The sequence below is a fragment of the Loxodonta africana genome, chromosome 27 (genome assembly GCF_030014295.1).
Source record: "Loxodonta africana isolate mLoxAfr1 chromosome 27, mLoxAfr1.hap2, whole genome shotgun sequence".
Taxonomy (NCBI): Eukaryota; Metazoa; Chordata; class Mammalia; order Proboscidea; family Elephantidae; genus Loxodonta; species Loxodonta africana.
The window spans coordinates 26,711,055-26,736,158 of NC_087368.1; the positions used below are offsets into that span (position 1 = coordinate 26,711,055).

At 40.9% G+C, this 25,104-nt stretch overlaps 1 protein-coding gene across 7 annotated transcripts in view; it reads right to left on the reverse strand.

The window, feature by feature from the left end:
• SLC4A7 (solute carrier family 4 member 7) overlaps positions 1-24,870 on the reverse strand; it is a 113,615-nt gene extending 88,745 nt beyond the window's left edge. For 3 of the 7 annotated variants that reach the window (XM_064277411.1, XM_064277406.1, XM_064277410.1), the window contains exon 1: positions 24,755-24,864. In XM_064277411.1, the coding sequence (XP_064133481.1) occupies positions 24,755-24,814 (60 nt within the window). In that variant the 5' untranslated portion in view covers positions 24,815-24,864. Of the gene's footprint in view, positions 1-23,809; positions 24,306-24,754 lie in introns of those variants that run through there. The other 4 variants (XM_064277404.1, XM_064277409.1, XM_064277407.1 and 1 more) reach the window with 3 other exon arrangements.
• Positions 24,871-25,104: the final 234 nt, after the last annotated feature.

The window sequence follows — 25,104 nt, forward strand, 5'->3', positions numbered from 1 at the left end:
TTCCATTTTTTCTCATTTTTTATGCATATAAGGTATATATAATCTCACGAAAGACTCATGTTAAAAACCATTTAAGGTATTACCAAAAAAATCAAAACGATTGTCATTTCTTAAATATTATCCAGGTCAGAACCAAGAATTATAACTGAACAATCAGAAAATACAATCTCAAGTCACTAAACCCTTGTTGCTCAAAAGAGATTCTATTAATTTACTATACAGAGGGTTCCCTCCTCCATTGTCCGGGTGATGTTCAGCTAACACTTATTTTCAGTAATACACTGTTAAGAAAAAAGCAGGTTGTAGAATTATATATTTAATATGATCACCTTTTAATGTTTTAAAAAGGATAAGATATTTGTATGTTTATATGAACAAAGTCCAGAAAAACATACACACCAGTATATGTTTCAACAAAGGTCATGTCTCTCTAACGACATTAAACAGCTACTAATTTAGTATCCCCACCACCCCACTGCCATGGAGTCGATTCCAACTCATAGCGACCCTATAGGACAGAGTAGAACTCTCCCATAGAGTTTCCAAGGAGCGCCTGGTCAATTCGAACTGCCGACCTCTTTGGTTAGCAGCCACAGTACTTAACCACTACGCCACCAGGGTTTCCAGAATATAATACTTAATAGCAAAGATGATCCATATGAAGTCTATATAAAAGATGAAAAATTAGTAATATTTTAGTCAATTCTTTAAAAATGTGATCAATTCTTGTTTCAAGTAGGCCTGACTTCAGTAACAAGGCAGTAAGATACTTTTGAGAGCTCATCTCACAAGATAAGCAGCCTAAAGATGGTTCAAAATTTTCCTCATTTCATTCCCATAATACACAGGAGGTATTACTATCCCAAATTTATAAGAGAAGAAACTGAGGCTCAGAAAAATTAAATAATTTTCCCAAGTTCCACAGCTTGCTCTTGGAGAAGCTAGAATTTAAAATCATGTCCTTCTGCCTCCAGGGACTTTTTTTTACTGGACCCCTTACAAACATTTTTAATTCTCACAAGAACTCTGTAAGGTAACAGAGTCAACCATTACTCGCATCCAAGGCTGTGTGACCTCAAAGCCTATGCTCCTTCCACTAGGCCATGTGCCCTCCCCTAAGTTAAACTATGTATAATTTTATTTACTCACATACCTTATTTGGAGATTTATATTAAAATGTAAATTATCTAATTTCAAAAGGAGCCCTGGTATTGCAGTGGTTAAGAGCTTGGCTGCTAATCGAAAGATAGGTCAGCAGTTCGAATCCACCAGTTGCTCCGTGGAAACCCTATGGGGCAGTTCTACTCTGTCCTATAGGGTCGCTATGAATCAGAACCAATTCAACGGCACCTAACAACAAAACAATTTCAAAAATGTTCACTTAACTATTTGTAAATACTTGAAATTTCTCAGCAATGTGGTAACAACAGCTAATGAAATTGAAATTATTACCTAAAGAAAGAAAAGCTTAAACACAACAAATCAGTATCGATATTATAATAAAGACATGGAGATTTTTGGAAACCCTGGTGGTGTAGTGGTTAAGTGCTATAGCTGCTAACCAAAAGGTCAGCAGTTCGAATCCACCAGGTATTCCTTGGAAACTCTAAGGGGCAGTCCTACTCTGTCCTGTAGGGTCGCTATGAGTCGGAGTCGACTCGATGGCAACGGGTCTGGTTTTTTTGGTTTGGAGATCTTATTTTAATTTGGTTTCTACAGAGAAGTTAGAAGCAAAAAGCCAAGAAACAAGAAGGATAAAAAGAAAAACCTGTAAACACAACAAATAAAAACCTGTCTCATTTTCAAAAGTATGCTTTGGTGAGTAACACAGCTAGCCCACACCTTTCCCCACTGCTGAATACCACTGCTGAGTTCACATTGCTTAATTTGGGCAGTCATTTCAGTTTCCCCACCCAGGACACTTTTTAAAATTCAGGTTTCATCAATGTAGAAGATCACCACCTAGTGGTGATGACTAGAAACTCGTGGGATTTTTCTCATGCTGTGTTTAAGGTACAGAGAAATCTGAAAGCCTGTTGGGTTTGGGAAAACTCTGGCAGCTGCCTTGAGAAACTTGGACATTTAATGTCATTTAACTTAAACATTAAGACAGCAAAGTACTACTGAATAAGTATTTCATTTACATATTAGGATGTAATTTAGGATATAAACCAAAAACCAAACCCAGTGCCACAGAGTCAATTCCAACTCCTAGCAACCCTACAGGACAGAGTAGAGCTGCCCCACAGAGTTTCCAAGGAGTGCCTGGCGGATTCAACTTCCGACCCTTTGTTTAGCAGCTGTAGCACTTAACCACTACACCACCAGGGTTTCCAATTTAGGATATAGCAGAGTTATATTTTTCATATGGACATTTTATACATATCCCTGAAAAACAAATGCGTATAGTGAAGTGGAAAGCCTGGTGGCACAGTGGTTAAGTGCTACGGTTGCTAACCAAAGGGTCGGCAGTTCGAATCCACCAGGCGCTCCTTGGAAACTCTATGGGGCAGTTCTACTCTGTCCTGTAGGGTCGCTATGAGTCGGAATCGACACCAAGGCACTGGGTTTGGTTTTTGGTTTTTTATAGTGACGTATATTTACAGTCATTTTGTAAAAGCTGTTTCAGATGCCCATAGCATTCCAGGAACTTTGCTTTTAACCTTACTCTGAGGCCTCTGTAATCCAATGACGTGTAAGTAGTGAAGAATCTAGTTCACAGGTAAAATATATAGTTCAAGTAGGGTAAAAACTGTTTTATCAATAATTTGCCAGGTTCACATCCTGAAAAAAGTAACAATCGTCCCTGGCAAAGTATCTATTTTTCTTAATAACAATGCTCTGAATTTAAACGTTAGGAACAAAACAAAGAAGGTGTAGTTCAATAACTGGCTTGGGCCCTAATTCATATGGGGAATTGAGAAAATGGTTATGGTGTTCCTGAAAGATAATTATACAGATATTTTCATTCTTGTAGGTCTCATCTCAGGCTGTAGGTAGCTAGAAAATTTTATCTAAGAAACTGAACTATCATCTGATTGGAAACTAAAATATTATCAGATTAAAATAAAATTGAAACTGGCTTAAATGTACAATTACAGAAGTCAAAATATGGTTTAACAGAGTGAATTCAGATACACGTAAACTCAGGTTTTCAGCAGACATCTGCTTTCTCTCACTTCCTCTGAGGCATTCAAAGCCAGTGAAGGATCACTTCTGTACCTTCAAAAACTTCTTACTCTTTTCTGTGTTAAACCTTTTGATCTTTTTTGCTCTACAATCCCTGATCCTAATTCTTCAGAACAGGGTTTTACAACCTTGGCACTAGTGACATTTTAGTAATTCTTTGCGGCACTTCAAATCCACCAGCTGCTCCTTGGAAAACCCTATGCGGCAGTTCTACCCTGTCCTATAAGGTTGCTCTGAGTCGGAATCGATGCGATGGCATTCGTCATCATCACTACTGATACCCAGTGACAGAGCCTGTAAGAAAAAAAAAAAAAAACTACCAGGTTCTTCCTCGAAAGTCTGTATGAACGTGCGTGTGTGCAAATATAAATTAAAGCCTTCATCCTTTTCATAAAACTTGCGTTAAGCTATGAACTCTGCAGGCAGAAATGCATCTTAAACTTGCATTTGAGAGTTTTACTGAAAGCCACCTGCTCTCAGTGCAATCTTAAAAGGTCAGATGGATAGTGTTCCTCGATAAAATATTCTGGTTTTACAGCAGTTTTAATAAAACACTCTAAAATAAAGGCAGGATGAAAATTTTTATATATGTGCACACATTGAAAACATTACAAACGAAGTGGTTGTCAAAATGCAGCGTGTCTCTGCATTAACTCACTCAGACCAACTGAACACCCTGGAGATTCATTATAACTTGCCCCTGTATGCATTCTATCACAATGCAGTTTTCTACTTAATCTGCCTGTCTAAAAGTCATAGTTCCTACTCTATGACAGCCTGACAGCAAGAAGAAAAGGGGAACCTGAAGCAGTTGTAGATAGAACATAAGTTAAAGTGATAGCTGAGAAAGAAGCCACGTGACAGATGAGAAAGATGAAAACCAGGGGTGGCTGTTCTCTGAAGCCATCTTTATTCTTCCTCTTTCCGAAGCTTTTGTTCAGCTTTTTCTGGATCCCAGGGAGAACCCTACATACTCACAATAAGTAACTCTCTGGCTATGTTGCTGTTAGTTGCCCCTGAGTTGGCTGCGACTCTTGGCGACCTTACGTATAATAAAACAAAAGGTGCCCAGTCCTGTCTCATCGTCATGATAACTGGTATGTTTTGAGTTCGCCGTTGTGGTGTGTCAACCCATCCCCTTTACAGTGCCCCTCGTTTTCGATGAACCTCTACTTTACCAAACATAATCCCCTTTTCTACAATTTTTTTTTGCTCACAGCATGTCCAAGGTAAGAAGTCAAAGTCTCACCATCCTCACTTCTATGGAGCATTCTGGTTGTATTTTTTCCAAGACTGATTGTTGGTTCTCCTGGCAGTCCATAGTATATTCAATAATATTCGCCAACACTACAATTCAAACGCATCAATTCTTTTGTCTTCTTTTTCATTGTCCAGCTCTCGCATGCGTATGAGGTGACTGAAAAGACCATGGCTTGGGTCAGGCACACCTTAGTCACCGAAGTGACACCTTTGCTTTTTTATTTTAAGAGGTCTTTTGCAGCAGATCTGCCGAGTGCAATACATCGTTTGAATTCTTACCTGCTGCTTCCATGGACACTGATTGTTGATCCATGGAGAATGAAATCTTTGACAATTTCAATTTTTTTCCATTTATCGTGAAGTTGTTTATCAGTCCAGTTGTGAGAATTTTCACTTTCTTCATGTCAGGTATAATCTTTACAAAGTACAGGTAGTCCCCAATTTATGACGTATTTGAGTTACAACGAACTGCACTTAACGACCGTTTTATGTGGGGTTTTTTTTTTTTTTTTGGTACATCTTATCATTTATTAGTACTATGTATACATACAATTTTAAAATATAGCTGGAAGCTTATATGTAACGTTTCCAACCCCAAAAGAAAAATAACGATCAGATTTAGAAAGATACTGATAATAAAAAGTAGTAATAATGAAAAAAAAATTTTTTGGTATTCAACTTACGTCAAAATCGACTTACGATGTGGTCATCAGAATAGAACCCCATCGTAAGCCGGGGAGTACCTGTATTGACACAGTAAGTGCTTCTACTTGCCTCCTTTTTGTCAAACAAGGTTGAGTCATCAGCATACCACACAGGTTTTTTGAGTCTTCCTCCAATCCTGATGCCATGTTCTTCTTCATACAGCCCAGCTTCTCGAATTATTTCTTCAGTATACAGGTAAAAGGATACAACCTTAATGCACATCTTTCCAAACTGGGAACCACACAGTATGCCCTTGTTCTGTTCAAACAACTGCCTCTTGATCCATGCACAGGTTCTGCATGGCAAATTAAGTGTTCTGGAACTTCCATTCTTCGAAATGTTATCCCATAATTTGTTATGCTCCACACAGTCAAAGCCTTTACATAGTCAATAAAACACAAGTAAACATCTCTCCAGTTTTCTCTGCTTTCAGTCAAGATCCACCTGACATCAGCAATTACATCCCTTGCTCCACGTCCTCTTCTGAATTCGGCTTGAATTTCTGGCAGTTCCCTGTCAACATATGGCTGTGATCATTTTTTAATTATCTTCAGCAAAATTTTGCTAATACGTGATAGTAATGATACTGTTTGATAATTTCTGCATTCCGTTTGATTGCCTTTCTTTGGAAAGGGCATGAATATGGATCTCTTCCAGTCGGTTGGTCAGGAACTGTCTTCCAAATTTCTTGACATAAATGAGTAAGTACTTTTAGGGTTGCATCCTCTTGCTGAAACATCTCAATTGGTATTCCATCAATTCCTGGAGCCCTGTTTTTCACTAACGCCTTTAGTGAACCCTGAACTTCTTCTTCCTTCAGTCTCAGTGGTTCTAGATCATACGCTACCTCCTGAAATTATTCAATGGTGACCAGTTCTTCTTGGTACATTGAGGTCTTTGCACACGTCATCATAATACTGTCTTCTCGAGCCACCCTTTGAAATCTTCTGAAATCTTTTTTTGTGATTTTTATTGTGCTTTGAGTGAAAGTTTACAAATCAAGTTGGTCTCTTACATAAAAACTTATATACACCTTGCTACATACTCCCAATTACTCTCCCCCTAATGAGACAGCCCGCTCTCTCCCTCCACTCTCTCTTTTTGTGTCCACTTTGCCAGCTTCTAACCCCCTCCACCCTCTCATCTCCCCTCCAGGCAGGAGATGCCAACATAGTCTCAAGTGTCCACCTGATCCAAGAAGCTCACCCCTCACCAGCATCCCTCTCCAACCCACTGACCAGTCCAATCCATGTCTGAAGAGTTGGCTTCAGGGAAATCTTTCTGAAATCTTTGAAAGGTCTTTTATTTCATCATTTCTTCCATTCTATCTATTCTATGCTTATGAGGGAAACCCTGGTGGCATAGTGGTTAAGTGCTACGGGTGCTAACCAAGAGGTCGGCAGTTCAAATCCGCCAGGCACTCCTTGGAAACTCTAAAGGACAGTTCTACTCTGTCCTATAGGGTCGCTATGAGTTAGAATCGACTCAACGGCAGTGGGTTTGGTTTTGGGTTTGGATGCTTAAGAGCAAGTTTCAGAGACTCTTCTGGAATCCATTTTGGTCTTTTCCTTCTTTCCTGTTTTTTTTTTTTTTTTAATGATCTTTCACTTTGTTCATATATGATGTTCTTGATGTCTTCCCACAACTCTTCTGGTCTTTGGTCATTAGTGCTCACTGCATCCAATCCATTCTTGAGATGGTCTCTAAACTCAGGTGAGATGTACTCAAGGTTGTACTTGGGCTCTTGTGGACTTTCTTTGATTTTATCCAGCTTCAATTTGAACTTGCACATGAGCATTTGATGGTCTGTTCCACAGTCGGCCCCTGGCTTCATCCTGACTGATGATATTGAGGTTCTCCCTTGTCTCCTTTCACAGATACAGTCAATTTGATTCCTATGCTATCCATCCTATAAGGTCCACATGTATACTCACTGTGTTGTTGGGGAAAAAAGAGTTTTTTCAATGAGTAAGTGGTTGGTCTTGCAGAATTCTACCATGCAAGCTCCAGCATCTTTTCTGTCACCAAGGCCACATTTTCCAACTACTAATCCTTCCTCTTTATTTCCAACTTTCGCATTCCAATCACCAGAAATTACTAATAGATCTTAAACACACATTTGATCAATTTTGGACTGTAGCAGGTCAAAAAAATCTTTAATTTCGTCATCTTTGGTATTTGTGGTTAGTGTGTAAATTTGAACAACAGTCGTATTAATGGGTCCTCCTTGTAGATGTATGAATATTAACCTATCATTGACTCCATCGTACTTCAAGACTGATCTTGAAATGCAATGCCGCTCCTTTTCAAGTTGTCGTTCCCAGCATAGTAGACCATATGATTGTCAGATTCAAAACGGCCAATGATAGTCCATTTAAGCTCACTAATGCCTAGATATCAACCTCTGAGTGTTCTATTTCATTTTTGATAACTTCCAATTTCCACTGATTCATACTTCGTATATTCATGTTCTGATTACTAACGGATGTTTGCAGCTGTTACTTCTCCAAGTTTCAATAAAACTCTGGCTTCAAGCAACCCAAAAAACCCTGCCTGGAGCACTTACACAATTCCTTCTATGTGTCTTTACTTACTGAGGTAAAAACCGTCAATTATGACATAGTAACATTTTAAGAATTTAAGAGTAAAATATTGCCAAATTTAATTATTATGTAGGTAAACTGGGAGGTCTTTATCAGTTGTAACAAATCGTTGTTGCCTTTACTCTTTGATATTTACTATTTCTTCTTAAAGATTAAAGGTATGATTTATCTTTCAAGTTACCCATATTTGAATGAAAATTACTTCATAAGGCAACTATCCTCATGCCCAGTGGAATGTAATCTAAAAACTTTATTTTCATTAAATAAGTTCAATTCAAACATTTCTAGCATTCTCTCAAGTTTGAGAATCAGACATTTCTAGCATTTGTCCAAGTTTCTGAATATTTTCCACATTCGTTCTCTAAGAGGAGATATATCTTTATGTGAATAAAAATAGAGACGTCTCCTTGCTCAGCTGCTAACCAAAAGGTCAGCAGTTCGAATCCAACAGCTGCTTCCTGGAAACCCTGTGGGGCACTTACTCTGCTATACAGGGTTGCTATGAGTTGGAACTGACTCCGCGGCCATGGGTTTGGTTTGGTTTATGCTTACAGAAGGCAGCCTTGGTGGAGCAATGGTTAAGTGCTCAGCTGCTAGCTAAAAGATCAGCCAGCTGTTCTGTGGGAGAAAAGACCTGGCGATATGCTCCTGTAAAGATTTCAGCCTCGGAAATCTATGAGACAGTTCTGCCCTGTCCTATAGGGTCCTTACAAGTAGGAGTCAACTTGAGGGCACACAACCACAATCTTATACATATAAGGCAAGGGAATAAAAAAACTACTTGAACGTTACCAAGTTAAACATGAACGATCAAAAGACTTAGGTTTGGGTTTATCTCTTCTCCCTTCCAAAATCCACTAACATAATAGTAATGTTGAAAATAATAAACTTACAAGGAAAAAGAGAATAGGAGTGCAAACTACAACAAAACTTCAACAAATGAGAGAGATTTCATAAAATTTTTCAAAGCTGTAAAATGGAGGCAGGAACGGCTACCTCACTTGGAAAATACACAACAATCTTTAAATAGGTGGCTACAGAAGAAATAAAGCATAATTCAGACAGCAAAATCATGTTTAAATAATGCAACAGTACATAAAATTTTATGAAGTGATTAGGATAATCTACATGTATCTGAGAAAAAGCTTCTGAATTAATGCCCTAATCCAGGAAATTACCCCACAAACTGTATTAGCATAAAATTAGGTCTATATGCTACTGAAAAACTGTACCTATGCATATAATACAATTTTTCAGCTGAAGAAAACATTAATGAGTATAAGTTCTCGAGCCAGATCACCTGAATTCAAATCCTGACTCTTCTGAATACATGGGATCATAAAGATACCCTGCTTTTTTCACTTTCAGACACTCAATTTGAAAATAAAGTACGTTTTACATGAGTTTTTCAAACTGAATCAGGTGCACTCATACCTCCATTAATAACTATTGAACCAAATACTATCTCTTTCAGATCTCTCTCCAAGGAAATCTAACGCCATTTTGTCTAATATTCTCTAAGGATCACCCCATAAAAAAAATGATACTTGTCTACTTCCAAGCCTGCTCTAACCATGTATTTGCAGACACATAAAACCTTAGCACTTCAGTTCAGCCTAATGAACATCCCATGCTTTGTAACTTGTTTCTTACGAAACCTCAAAGCAGCTAAGATATACTAATACAGTATTAATTAGTTCAATGGCTGTTCACTTAAAAGCATGATTTTCTCGACAGAATTTCCCATCTAAGTCCTTTCCAAATGATCATCACATTAAAAGTACTGCAGTATTTCACATTAATTCTGGGTCAAACTGACAAAAATCCTAATTGCATGTATTACTTTTTTTTTTTTTTTTTTTTGGTCCATGAGCCTAAAGACTTTTAAACAGTTCACGACAGTTTGAAACTGAACAGAGGATAATCTGTTTGGCAGTTCCTCCTTCTCATTATACCTAATTTATTATACTTAGAACAAGCAAGCTATTGTTAGTGGAATATGAAGTTAAATTCTCTAATATAAAACTTGTTTGATGTAGCCTCAACTTACAAGTCAAATAACAGTGTTTAATCTGGATATTTACTTTGCTATGTTAAAATTTTCAATAAAATGTACACATATGTACTATTCCCACATGAATGTAATCAAATGTTAACCTAAAGAAATGGCTTTACATGTTTTTAATATAACGAAAAACCAAACCCGTTGCTGTTGAGTCAATTCCGACTCACAGCAACCCTATAAGACAGAGAAGAACTGCCCATAGAGTTTCCAGGGAGTGCCTGGTGGATTCGAACAGCCGACCTTTTGCTTAGCAGCTGTAGCACTCAACCACTATGCCACCGGGGTTTCCTGTTTTTAACATATAAATGTTTAAATTTGTTTTTAAGCATCCACTCCTGGAAAGAAACACATTTTACATCACACCCTAGAACACACATATCTGTTTACATGTTTATGTATGTATGTATAAAACAAAAATGTCACAAAATTTACCGCTGCTATCTATAATGTATTCTGTTGTTCTCTATTCCTTTTTCATTTTTAATGCTTGTCAATCCACTAATTTGTTTCGGCAAGCCACTACAGAGTGGAAAACGAGGTGATTCAGAGAACGAATATTTGGGGTAATCCTTCCTAAATTTTATTTAACAATTACTTTAAAAGCTGGACAGGCAGGGGTTTGTCAAAATTTTAGTCCCATTCCTACCTTGAACAACAGAGGACAAGGTGAAAACAGGCAAAGTTAAAACGAATTCACAACTGACCAAGTGAGTTAAAAGTTCCGAGTAAAGGTCCTACACTTGCATTCTATAAACCTTGGGTCAAGAAAAGTTATTTGAGATGACAAACTAAGGCAAAAGCTGCGGACACTAGAGTGATTCAAGGCACTAAACAGTGAACAGTCCCTACCCAAGAGGCCCGACCAACATGAATCTACTTATGTTCATTTATTATGATTTATATGCCATTCTCTTGAGGAAGCATGAAATATAAAGCTGACACTGTCATAATTTTGGCTGTCTGCAGAAATTTCCTCAGTGAACATGATTTACTCCTCGCCAACCAGATCCTTCTACCTATTGCAGAGACAGAGAGAAACCACGCTCCCCAGTCATCTGAAATTCACTGCCACCAAATTACACTCTCAAAGTGCCCCTATCTGAGTTCACAACCATCCCAGAGGACGTGCTGGTACTGTGAGTACAAAACAATCGCTCCTGGCTAATGGACAATATTCACTACTTCACCTTTTAAAACCATTTATTGCTAAATCAATGCAATTGATAGATGATAGCAAATTAAATTAACACAAAAACCGAGTAAATGATGTTTTAAGCACTCTAGGAATATGGGACATTCCTAGAACTTCAACCTGAAACCATGAAATTTAATTTAAAAAATCCTTTTTCCCACACCCTTTACAACCTTATCTTCTGCCTCTCCCCATCACACCCCCAATATGAATTCATATTCTGGCAGACCCATACTTTGCAATAGGATCATCATATTAAAATACTTAGTTTTGATTTCCAATCAATAAAATTTATTTATTTACATCTTATCTCTATCAAGCTTGTTTTAAAAATAAGATTTGATGTAGCTAATCTAAAATGGAGGTAAGAAAACATCTATCTCAAAAAAAAAAAATGCATTTCACTTAATGAAATTAGTATACAAGCTCCTTACGACAAGTTCCATTACCTTAAAATCCCTATTTATAGTGACCTTTTTGAGAAATCAGATTTTTGTAACACAAAGATAGTTTGACTATTTTAACCCAATAAAATTCAATGCCACATATCAAAACCAAACCAAACCCACTGCTGTCAAGTCGATTCCAACTCAGTGCTAGGGTACAGCTGCCCCACAGGGTTTCCAAAGAGCGACTGGTGGATTCAAACTGCTGACCTTTAGGTCAGCAGCTGAGCTCTTAACCACTATGCTACCAGGGCTCCTACACGGTTAATCTAAAAACTCCTAATGATCTTTAGGTTGTTTAATGATCTGAACGATTCAAATCATAACATACATATATGAAGAGGGACCTGGGTGGCACAAATGGTTGGGTGACAGCAACTAATACGCGCACGCACACGTATGAGTTCCGGTGGCACAATGCTTAAGCGCTCAGCTGCCAACCAAAAGGTCTGCGGTTCGAACTTACCAGCTGTTCTGTGGAAGAAAAGACCTGGCCGTCTGCTCCTATAAAGATTACAGCCCAAGAAATCCTATGGGGCACTTCTACTCTGTCATATAGGAGCCCTATAAGTTGGAATAGACTCAACGGCATGCCGACAACAACATACGTGTGTGTGTGTGTATAATGAGCCTGTGTGTACATACATATGTATGTACAGACATGCAAAACAAAATTCAGAAGACTATCACTTTATCCAACAAAATACAGTGAAACCCTTGCGAGCCAGAACTCAACGGGACTGCCTTGTTTTTGCAGGTCTCCAGTTTTCCACCTTTGACAGTGTGCATTCTTACCATTTTTCTATCACTTGCTTTAGTGAAAAATATTTGAGTTTTCCTTCTCTGACAGGATTCTGCCTTACAAAGGTTCCAGCTTTCCCAGGTTTCATTGTACATGGCAATTCATGTTATTTAGGATTACAAAAGTATATATACGTGATAATTCAATTTAAGACGCAACCATGAACCCTGTATAAAATATAACTTACTATCATCATGACTCAGCAGAATAACAATTAGGAACTATCTTATCCCCACTATGCCAAGAACCCTGCTAAGCTCTTCTACACTGCAATATCCGCATATTAGGAAAGCCTGACAGTATCAAGAAGATACAGTAAGATCTCATCAAAACACAATTAAGCTGCATCATCTACACAAGACTAAATGGTCAACAATTACTCTACAGCAAAGATAAGAAAGTAAGGGGACAGGGAAACTTGATTATTAGAAATGACAACCAGAATGGAATTGCCTTATTTTTATGCAAATAACACACACCTTCTACACTTGTTTGCCAACCACACCCTCCCCCCATGAGGTATTTTTGTAAACTTGCTACGCTAATTTTTTTTTACAACAACATGTAAATAAGACTGGCACAGTGGCACTTATGAAAATAATTTGCGGGGGTGCAGTTGGCGAACAAACGTAGAAGGCATGTTATCTGCGTAAAAATATGGCAATGAGAATGTTGACAAATTGTGCAAAATGTAGCCAATGTCAGTGAACAGTGTGTAGAAATTGTTAAATGGGAACCTAATCTGCTATGTAAACTGTCACTGAATACACAATAAAATATCATTGAAAATATATATATATAAAATTAAGCCATCTAGCAAACTCATGTGTCTCCAAAAAGCCAAAAATGAGAAGGTGGTCTTAGGAGGTAAAATTGGTGTCACCGAGTGTATGTTGGAAAGATATCAAAAGACCTTCACCCCAAATTCAATAACTATGTGTTCTCATTTATTAACAACAAAAAAAAATCTATAAAACCAAGAAAACCAGACCCATTGCCGCCAAGTTGACTCTGACTCATAGCGACCCCACAGCAGACAAAAAATTCAGTGACAAAATAGTTAAAATGAGGTAATAGTAAAAAAAAAAAAAAAAAAAAAAAACAACCACAACAGTCTAAAAGAAAAAAAGCTAGTCTTAATTTTTAAAAAGACAGGCATATACCACATTTTAAATACTTTGCGGGTGATTAAAGGAAGACGATTACATTATGCTTTGATCTAAATATTTTTTCAAAGTATAATTATACTCTTTAAAATCTGAAGTTTAAGGCAATCAATCACTAACTGAGGCCTCCCCTACAAAGCTATCCAGACTGTCTCATTGCCAAGGTTTAAAGAGAGTCAAGATTTTCTGTTTTCTATGCATTTCCTTAATGAGTAGGTCCGTTAACCCTTCTAGAATGTTATGTAGGCTATTCCCTAAGAACACAAGATGATTAAATAATAAAAAAATTTCCCAGAAGCACATTTAGCATTTTATACATGAAGGTTAAGCGCCTGGTTCTCCCTGAAAGGTTGGCAGTTTGAACCCATCCAGATGCACCTTGGAAGACAGGCTTGGCGACCTGCTTCTGAAAGGCTACAGCCTTGAAAACCCTATGGGGCAGTTCTACTCTGCACACACAATGTTCCCAGGAGTCAGAACTGACTCGACCACAAGTTAACAATGACAACATATTCTCATCACTGCTCCTGAAGCCTCATGATATAGGTATAACAATTCCAATTTTATAGACAACAAAACTGAGATTCAAAGATGTTAGCTGCCCAAGGCCACAACAGTAGCAGATTAGGGATAAGGAAGCCACGCTTGTCAGAAACCCAAGCATATATGTGTTGCAGTAGGTCTACGCTAGGACACCTCCAAATTTTACCTTGTTCGGAAAATGAGGTTTGGGGTTTGGGGTTATTTACTGAGATTCCTATTACCAAATAACAACAGCACAATAAAAGAAAAGGCCAAACGAAGGCCAATTTTAGTCTGAATGAATTCCTTATTCCTAACAAAAGTGAGGGCAACTAGCCCCAGTACAAACAGGCTTGTAACGGAGCCTCATCCTGAGGACAGTGCTAACAGCCTGTGCGAAATGGATAAGGGAGTTCCTCCTGGACATGTTACGAGGTCATCTGGGAAGAATTAGGCACAAAAGAAAAAGTAAGTACAGACTACTACTGACGGGACACTCCTGAGTCAGTGCGCTGGCTAGTTACAGCTCCTGTACAAACACTGTGCACGGGCTGAGGTGTTGGGGGGCAGAGTCCAGGCGTGATGAGGGCCCACAATCCTCCAAATCACAAAATGAAAAGCAGGTGAGCACAAACATTTGTATTACGTAAGCAGTCATTCTAAGCAGATGGACATAAAAATTCCTGTTACGCAAGTCATAACTAAAGATTTCATACAAACAGCAGGATTTCAAACAAATATCTATAATGGCTCACATAACTCCAAATCCTATCTAGGCTGTGAGATCCCTTTTCTTGTCATTGGTACCTTTATATCCATTTGAATCAGAAGTCACCAATTTTCATAAAGGGAAAAGCACACAATTAGTATATAAGGAAAATACTATTTTCCAACCACCAATTTAAATGGCTCAAAAACTGGTGAAAATATCTTTCGTAAGATGTTCATTATAATGTTCAATACCCACCTGCCTAAAATTTTATCCCGGGTTTTTGTTTTTTTTAAAAAAAAAAGTTAAATACTCTTACTTTGGGATCAATTCCCATCAATTCAAACTGTATTTACTCAAAACTTCCCCCTTCCCCAAGAGAACTAAGGTGACAAGGAACACCCTCTTCTCCTGGCAGTCACATCAAGAAAAGTAGAAATCTTTTCTTAACTGTAATACCACAAATAAAAACGATTTTATGACAAAGACCAAGGACTACACAATTAACTAGAAGCACATTTAACTTCGAATCTTATAAGCCCACTATAATATCCTAACATTCATTTACTGAACAATACTGAATGTTTTGGGGGTGTCAAGCCCTGGGGTAGACCTAGTTAAGGACACAGCAACGATCTAAAAAAAATTTCTATGCCAGTCTTCAAGGAATCTGGTGAAAGAAAGACAAATTTCATTGTCTTACTTAATTTCCATAATGTTAGCAACTTAATTCACAAAACTTTCAGTAATAAAAGTTTTTAAATATAGAGGAAAACAACTTCAGTTAACTTGGAATTCTGGGGCAAATAGGGTTTTCAAGTATTATACAACTAAAATGATCTTTTATGATTAATTTAAAAGGTACTGACAAACAGGTCTTTGTTTACTCCAGACTACTGAGACAGGGATGACAAGGGAGGAGCAGTGGTTGGGCATCAAACACAGGTTCAAATCTCCGCTTAGCCTCTTACTGGCTATATGGCTAGGCCTGGTCTAGAAAACCTCTCCACCCCTGACTTCACGTCTGTAACACCGGGATAGTAAGTGATTAAATGAGATGCATAATAAAATACACGCCTCATAGCAGGCTTTCTCTAAAATGCTAGTTACTTGCTCTTCACTAATCTGCTGCATAGCAAAGGCCCCAAACCCTAAATTCTAGATTACAAATTTGCATCAATGTGAAAAACATGACATCCCACCCAACCAAGGATAAGATTAGAAGAGTATGGTAGAACCTTCAGTGGGGTTTCATTACTTCATTTAAGGTGCTATAAAGTCTCAAAGTACCACTGAGGTGTACACTTAAATATAAATGTAAAAATACTGCCAAGAGAAGGAAAAAATCATTAACTTTTCATTAGTTGCTTACCTTTCTTAGTTTTTACTGACTTCTAAAAACTGGCCAAATGGAAATAATTTTAGTCTTACTTTTAATTAATCTTAAAGGAAGTGATAGATACTTTGTGTGGAGTATATATAAAGACAGAGAGAATCTACAGCTACGACGATATCTGCCCACGGTACTGTCTCATTGTACAACTCCAGGAGAAGCCACGCTGTGTTGCTGTTGCTGTGAGTCACTGTAGAGTCAGCCACTAATGCACAGTGACCCCCCACACAAGATGGGACAGAATGCTCCTCAGTCCCGTGCCACCCTCACCATCAGTTGCAGGTTGAGCCATTGCGATCTATAGGGTTTGCATTGGCCAATTTTCCAAAGATCACCAAGCCTTTCTTCCTAGTCTGTCTTCATCTGGGAGCTCCACTGAAACCTGTTCAGCATCATAACACGCAAGCCTCCACTGACAGATGGGTGGTGGCTGTGTAGAGGTGCACTGGCTGGAATTGAACTTGGGTCTCCGGTAGGGAAGAGAGAGAATTCTATCACTGAGCCACCAATGCCCCCTCTCAGGGTAAATGGTGTCCCCTGCTGCAAAAACAGGAAAGCAATGTGAAATGGGGTCCCCCTATAATTCTGTCACAGTAATTTCAACAAATGTGTAATTAATCTGGATAATTTTTTTTTTTTTTTAATATTTATGGTCCTCCATCTAAGGTTAAGAACAAAAATGACAAGGGAAATTTTTAAGTTTAAAAACTGTTATCTTTTTTTTTACTGCTGCTGAAAATATACACAGCAAACCATACACTAATTCCACAATTCCTACATGTACAATTCAGTGACACTAATCACTGTCTTCAAGTTGTGCGGCCATTCTCACCTCCTTTTCCGTATTCTTACTCCCCCACTGACATAAACGCGCTGCCTCCTAATCTTCCTATCTAATCTTTCTAGTTGCCATTGTCAATTTGACAGTTCTTAGAAAAGCACAATGCTCAAGGCAGACATTCTTCACTAATTAAGCTAAACTGCTGTTTGGCTTAAAGACAATTTCAGGGGATATTTTTGGTTTAAGGTTTAAAAATTATCTCAGGGCAATCGTTTCAAAGGTTTACGCAACCTCAATGGATCCAGAAAGTAGAGGGGAGGCACCAATCTAAATACTGGACAGAAAGGGGTTTAAAGAAAGAGGAGGATCAGGACATCCATAACATGCAAACCCAAAATTTCCAAAGGACCCAGGCATTCAATATCAGTTAGACATCCAATATCTGACTTTACTGATAAAAACATATTACCAACTTTCGTCTTTATGTGGGTACCTTCAGAACAAGAAAAGTTAGTTATGTTCACATGCATCTGCCTGTATGGACAGTCACCCATCTCTTCCTCAGGAAACACCAGCTGGACATGTCAACCCACGGCAGAAAACGGCACAATAAATCATCCTGCTTCACTGAACAGGTAATACTCAAAAATCAAATCTATATAAAAGGTATACATTGACATCTTGCTCCCACTCCTGTTCCAAGTCACCCTTTACGGCAACCATTTTCATTATTTTCTTATCCTTCCAGTTTATTTATGCTAAAAAAAAAAAAAAAGTACTATCAATTACTAATGTATATTCTTAGTCCCCCCCGTACATAAAAGACACCACAGACCCCACAATAACCATCCACAGACTCAACCCACCCATTGCCATCGAGCCGATCCCAACTCATAGCAACCCTACAGGACAGAGTACAACTGCCCCGTAGGGTTTCCAAGGCTGTAGTCTTTAGATAAGCGGACAACCACATCTTCTGCGGAGCAGCTGGTGGGTTCAAACCACTGACCTTTTGGTTACCAGAACAGGGCTTAACCACTGTGCCACCAGGCCACCTACAGAGCCCATATTAAAAAATTTCTATTTTAAAAGCAACTTTAACTAGACAGTGTGGCATTATGTATGACACAACTAATATTCCAAATGCGAGGACAGAACCCAAGACTTTTCAGCAAAGCCAATGGAAAAACAGCAGAGAGGTCACCCTGTGCTGCATCCTGGTGCAAGGCAAACACAGCATACTCAAGGGATCATTTTTAACAATCAGTGCTATCAAGCAAAGTAAATTCTACTAAATAACTGTGGGAACTGTTACAAGAGGTCATAACCTGACTTTACACAGAGGTGCCTCTCATTTTAAATAAATTTGATTCTTACAGTATTAAGAAAGTGGGTCTTTGATTCGTTTTAAACAATCTTCAAATCAAGGACTTTCAGACTGCTATGGAAACCCTGGAAACCCTGGTGGCGTAGTAGTTAAGTGCTCCGGCTGCTAACCACAGCGTGAGCAGTTCAAATCCGCCAGGCGCTCCCTGTAAACTCTAGGGGTAAGTTCTACTCTGTCCTATAGGGTCGCTATGAGTCGGAATGGACTGGACGGCACTGGGTTTGGTTTGGTTTTTTGGATACTTCACACATGACAGCGAAATCTACTAGCAGTATAATTCCACTGCAAATTTGAACGGGGCAATGCGAATGTCCAAGAGCAGGAAGAAAAAATCCTGAGTTGTAAAAGTAGATAAAAGATCCCTCCCTCCCCACAGCCCACCCCCCCCCCCAGCACAATGACAGTGGAGCAAAGGAAATAATTAGGGGAGAAAGGTATTAAATTACAAAGGTCGTGCATCCCAGGGCTACCACACCTGGTTCTGCAGATAGCAGCCCTGCAGACAGGCATCCAGAGAAAGCCACAGAGGACTGAAGCCCAGCCCAGGCTCCACCCATCAAGCCTAGTGCTAAGCTTGGCATCTGCCTGAGGGGGGCGTCCTTCGTAATTCATACAGAAGCAGTCAGGTAACACCCTACTTCCCACCCTTCCCTGAGAAAACTTCCTCCCCCAACCCTCCAACGCGCGCGCACACGCACGCGCGCGCACACACAAACACGGCAAATACCAAAAAATGCTACAAATTTTGAAACAGAAAAGACGTTTTCTAGGTCAAGATAATACTTCAGTGGTCAGAGTACAGTATGACGGAAAATTCTCAAACTCTTCCTTACAAAAAAAGACTTTGTTTTTTGTTTTGTTTTAATTCGCTTTAGGTGAAGGTCTACAGAGCAAATTAGTTTCCCATTCAATAGTTTATACACAAATCGTTCCCTGACATTGGTTGGAATTTGACTGTTTCTTAAGGGGCTATTTTTAGCAGAAATGTCTCCAGTCCCACCATGGAACTCAACGGGAAGAGTCTGCGATACATAAATTCGCTTTCCTCCTATTTTTGTTGAAAGTATTAGTTCATAAAGTAAGAAGATTTTTGTCTAAGTATTTTCAGTATTTTTCTAGAATAATAATAGTATGAAGCTGAAAACATTCTGTACACAAAAGAACACACACCAAACACAAAAGATTAAAATGTTAATCATGCCTTAGGTCAAATTATGAGAGAAAAAGAAAAACATATTTTCCTTTCTCTCATACTCTTCTGAGAAACCATTCCACCCTCCCTTCTATAATAGAGTACAGGGATCTTCCAAGGACGGATCAGTTTTCAAAGATAACATCCATGTCTCAAGTTCCCAATCAGAGATGATATACCATACAGCAGCTTCTCCAAACTGGACAATCTGGGGAAAGAAGCAATACGATCCTAGAGCCCAAAGAGAGTTGTGACGTCACAGGGAGAATCAAATGGCTTGTCCACATTAGATTCCCCGCCAAAAAAAAGATATACAAAGAATCTTTAAAACATTACAGTATCTTTTCTATTATGAAAGGAGGTTTCTGCTTTACCCTTCCTTTTGATACTGTCCCCCCCAAAAATTAAAAAAAAAAAAACTGCTCAAATAAACTTAATAAAATCCAAACTATGGCTTAAGTTTAAAACATTCTCTTTGGCGGAAATCTGAAATTTTGTTTAAAACAGCCACACTAGACCCTGTACGGGCTGGCAGATCGGCTCCAGATAAAACGTCCATCTATCACAAACCACGCTACGTCCTAAACCAAGTACTGAAGGAAAAAAAAAGGTCATGCTCGAAGTAAGGCAGTCATTTAAAAATGAGCCCTGGTGGTGCAGTGGTTAAGAGCTCTGCTGCTAATCAAAAAAGGTCAGCAGTTCAAATCCACCAGCTTGGAAACCCACTGGGGCAGTTCTACTCTGTCCTATAGAGTCGCTAGGAGTTGGAATCGACTCCTCGGCAACAGGTTTGGGTTTTTTTTTTTTTTTTAGTTTTTGTTTCTGGGTACTACTCTAGTGGCTAGCCCTCTGCACTGCGAAAAGCTACCATAACACTCACTATGCCAGCCATAGGCCCCTTAGTGGTTTATTATCCTCATAATCACAGTAAGCCTCAAAGTCTCCCCAAATCGCAGAATTCAACAAACATCACTCAACAAAAAACACCACACTGTCTGGGGCCAATTTCATTGTAAACTAGAATGCTGAAGCTACCTGCTTTGCCCAAGGATCCAGAATTCTGTTACTCATAAGTGACACTTTTACATCTATAAACAACCCAAAACAAAACCCAAACAACTATCCCCATAGGGTTCCCAAGGCTATAATCTTTATGGATTATATTACATACTATACTCTTTCTCCTGTGGAGAGGCTGGTGGGTTTGAACCGCCAACCTTTTGGTTAGCAGCGGAGCACTTAACCACTGCGCAACCAGGGCTCCCCTAAAACAACCCGCTGATCTTTATTACTGACACATGCTGTTGTAAAACTGAAAATATTGTACGGATAAAAATGACACCTATAAAAAGAATCCATACTCAGTAAAGGAAACTAAAATATAAATCAAAAGCCACACTGGTCAAAGATTAACTTGTAACATTAGCCCTACATGTGTATGCTTCTTTATATAAATGACCCATTTTTTGTCAGTTGCAGATCCCATCTATCCGCTTTAAGATCATTACTTGTGGTAATCTCACAGTAAGAAAGAGGGGGAGGGAAAGAGGAAGAAAACAACCCATTACAGGATGTTGACAAGTTATCTACCAAAGTTAGAATATGTTGGTTAACTCCACACACACCACTAAAATAACATACTAGGTTCCTCCAACACTCGGTTACTTTGGCTTTCGATTTTAACCTACTCAAATGACAGGAGTCTAGTGTAGCTAAATACTCCAATTTTCACACCTTAAGCTCTCTTAGAAAAAAAAACCTGTGTAGCTCCCAGTCTCAATTACAGAGAAAACAATTCTTCAATCCAACTCAACTGTACTAAACTTTCACTTGGACACATGACAGATCTGCTGTCTCTCCCTTTATTACAACTCCATGGATTGTGGCCCAAAGTTTGCAAGAAGGTAACAGAAAGGTAGCTGAAATCCCTATAATATGCCTGGGATGCTATATCTCTAGACCTATCAATAGCTAATCACAGTTCCCCAAAAGCAGTCTTTTTGTTTATTCACAGACCCACAAATACTACTTACAGTTACCAATCAATGCTAAATTCACACCAGGTTGTTAGCACCAAGAACCCAGGGCTGTCGAGTTGATTCTGACTCACAGCGACCCTATAGGACAGAGTAAAACTGCCCCATAGAGTTTCCGAGGAGCGCCTGGCAGATTCGAACTGCTGACCCTTTGGTTAGCAGCGCAGCACTTAACCACTACGCCACCAGGTTGTTAATAACTTTCACTTATTCTAATAACTACAAAAAAAAACATTTCTTACAGACTCTTGAAAATGTTTTACTATACTGTACAAAAATAATACACGTGCTATATGTTTTTTTGCCAACCGTGCAACCCTTTCATGTGTTATTTTCCTAGGTGCGCTATACGCGTTATATGCGTGCCTTATTTGCAAAAATAAGGTAACTGGCACTGACGATGGAATCAGTAGAACTGTAAATGCTACCATTGTGTTCCATGTGCCAATAAAAGCTCAATGCGGGCAAGGCTCTGCCTTGTCTGCCTATATCCCCAGTGCCTGGATCAGTCACAAATACTCTTAGCATGGATATTATGTAACAAAATTTATGGAACAGCCCCAAATCTTCAGTGGTAACAGAAGTGTGTTAAATCACCTAGTGCTTAAAAAAAGTAGATCATTTACTAAAACTTGGATTTAACCAACAACAGAAAATAAGGGTCTGAACCAACTGGAAGTGAGGCCTACAGTGATGAGCTTTTGTAACAAAGCAAAACAAAAGTAGCATGTTTGTAAGATGAATGACTTTCCTCTCTCTATCCCCATACTATGATCAGTGGAAATTATCAAGAAAAATGTGAAAAATCAGCAAGAACTTCAGGAGCAAAAGAAATCTTAGAACTTAAATGATGAAACAGATGGGCTTCCGTTGCAGTCATCTAGGCTGCCACCCATTTATTCAAAATTCTTTGCATAATTATAAACTTAAGTATTTTATGAATATTAATTTTATCCTACTTCTTAGGTCATCCAAGAAGTCTGCTACGAGTTAGAGAAAAATTATGGCTGACCGGTATCTTTTTACAACTTTCACTTACCAGGGAAAAGTGAGTAAGGCAAGATCTAACTTTGTCAGTGCCGATGGCTCCTCTCTTTCCCGTTTTAAAGCCCTAATGCTCTCCACCACTACTACTTCAACCCACAGTTTCACTGTTCTCCCATTCTGTTTTTAGACTGTGATTGTATTTTATTTGATTTCTATTACTGATCTCCGTATGTTTACTGTGGCCAAGTTTTCAGTCTTATCTTCCCAAAGATTTAGGAAGGGCCCCCCTGCTATTCACCACCAAACCAAAAAACCAAACCGGGTGCCATCGAGTTGATTCCAACACATAGTGACCCTACAGGACAGAGCAGGACTACCCCATAGGGTTCCCAAGGAGTGACTGATGGACCTTTTGGTTAGCAGCTGAGCTCTTAACCACTGCACCACCAGGGCTCCTTACACTGTTTCGTAGTTCCTTCGACATTTGTCTCCCCCACTTGAATGTTAAGGTCTATTAAGGCAGAGCTGGTTCTGTCTTGTTGGCCACTACAGAATACGGGTTCTAAACAAGTGTTAGTACAATGAATGAACGAATGAATGATTCTGCAGGGCAATGGCCTTATCATATATGCTGCTTCTGCTAGCTAAGCATGCAATTAATATTTGTGATCATAGTTTCTCCCCAATTTTATGAAAACTAGGGCGCTCCTGACAGCTTTGAACTGAAAATCTGCAAATAGCACATTTAAGCACAGCCAACACTGTATTTGACACGCTATCAGGTAAAGTGCTAAAAGCACAGTCAAAAAAACTCAAAAGCCACCCCAAGAATTACAGAAGATTCCTGAGCAGTATTCCATTACCATCGCTGCGAACCATCTTCTCAATAACCACTGCTAAATGACTTCACTGTCTGGAGACTTAGTTTTCCTCATTTGTTTTGAAAACTTACAGGTGAACATGCTGAAGTAATGAATGACTACATGCCAGGGCCTTAAAATAATCTTAAGAAAAAAAAAAGATGGGGAGGGTGGTGGTTAAGGGAAAGCCTTGAATAAAAACATATGGGAAGCAATTTTCCTGTTAGTTGTGGAGACTGGAAAATTTTCACGGAAACCTTCCCTCCTCTGCTGGTCACGGAGTAAGAAATAGAAGGACAGAATTTTCTAACACCTCTGTGCCCTGTGAGTCATGAACTAGGGAGAAGACGACCATAACTGTAGGGGCACATGTACTCTACAAGAGGCAAGAGAGCAGGAAGTCGTTTCTTGGTCATGAGCCACCCGTCCAGATTCATCACCCCAAATGGGAACACTGGCCTTTTGATGGCCCACCACCACTCCCCTCTAACCGTGAAGCCAGAGGCAGGCTCACCAGGAACGCGTTTTCTGCTAGGCTGATGCAGAGAAGGAGCTGAGCTGCACAGAGGGCTCGGGACACCCTTCTCTTTCTCCTCCGCCTGCGGCTGGACGATACTCCGCTGGCTCTCGCCAAAAGAGGCGGCGGACCAGGCAGAGCCAGCATGAAAGGCGGCCTTGGCCGCGAAAGAGGGCGGCTCGTCCACGCGGCCGGAGACCTCACCGAACAAAGCACACCGCGAACTGGGTGAGAAGAAGCGGAAAGAGGGGAAAGGCTCACACCAGCTCTTCACCACCGCCTGGGGCTAAGACAGGTGGAGCCGCGGTCCTCCTCAGAGGGAGAAGAAGATGGGTTTTCCGGGGGGGCTCATCGGAGCTCCAGCGCCAAGGCTACCGGAACCGGGACCCGGCTGGGGGAGCGCCGGGGATGAGAGACGCGAGCGCTGCGCAAAGAAAGGAAGGGATAGTCGGGCTCGCAGGCGGCAGGCGCCGGCTGGGGGGCCGGGGTCTCGCCCGAGGCGTGGCGAGGGTGCCCGGGCGCTCTGCGGGCCGTCCCCACTCCGGCCTCCCCGGCTCCGCCGCCGCCCCTCGCCCCCGCTCCCCGGAGGCCACACAAAGGGGCTGCGAGGCTCGCCGGGCGCTGGGGGCGATGGCGGCGCCGGGCCCTGGGGGCGCTGGGGGCCCCGGGCCCTGGGGGCGCTGGGGGCCCCGGGCGCTGGGGGCGCCGGGCGCTGGGGGCGCTGTGGACCCGGGGCGCTGGGGGCACTGGGGACGCCCAGCCCTGAGGGCGCTGGGGGCGCCGGGGGCGCTGGAGGCGCCGGGCCCTGGGGGTGCTGGGGGCGCCGGGGGCGCCGGGCCCGCGCAGAGTGGCCGAGCCGCGACTCCCGCCCGCCCGCCCGCCCGCCGCGCCCCTGCCTTTGTCTACCGCGCCCCCCGCCGAGGGGCCCCGCCGTGCCCTCACCCTGCTGGTTACCCGGGTGAGTAGCGGTCTCATCTGCTCGCCGGCCCCATCCGCCTCCATGGCCGGCCCGCCAGCCCGCGGCGGCCGCTACGGTGCTGCCCCGCGCGCTCCGCCCGCCGCCGCCGCCGAGACCCGGGCGCGCGAGGGGCACGAACGTGCGTCCGGGCGCGAGGGCGTGCGCGCGTGGGGAGAGCGGGGCGCCGAGCGCGGGACACGCGGGGCAGGCGTGTGTGCGCGGCGGCCACGGGCTGGCTCTCCCCGGCAGCGCGGCCACGGCGAGCGTGGAGCGAGCACTCAGCGAGCGGGGCACCGCGCGGGGGAGGAGGAGACGGTCGGGTAGGGGCCCGGGG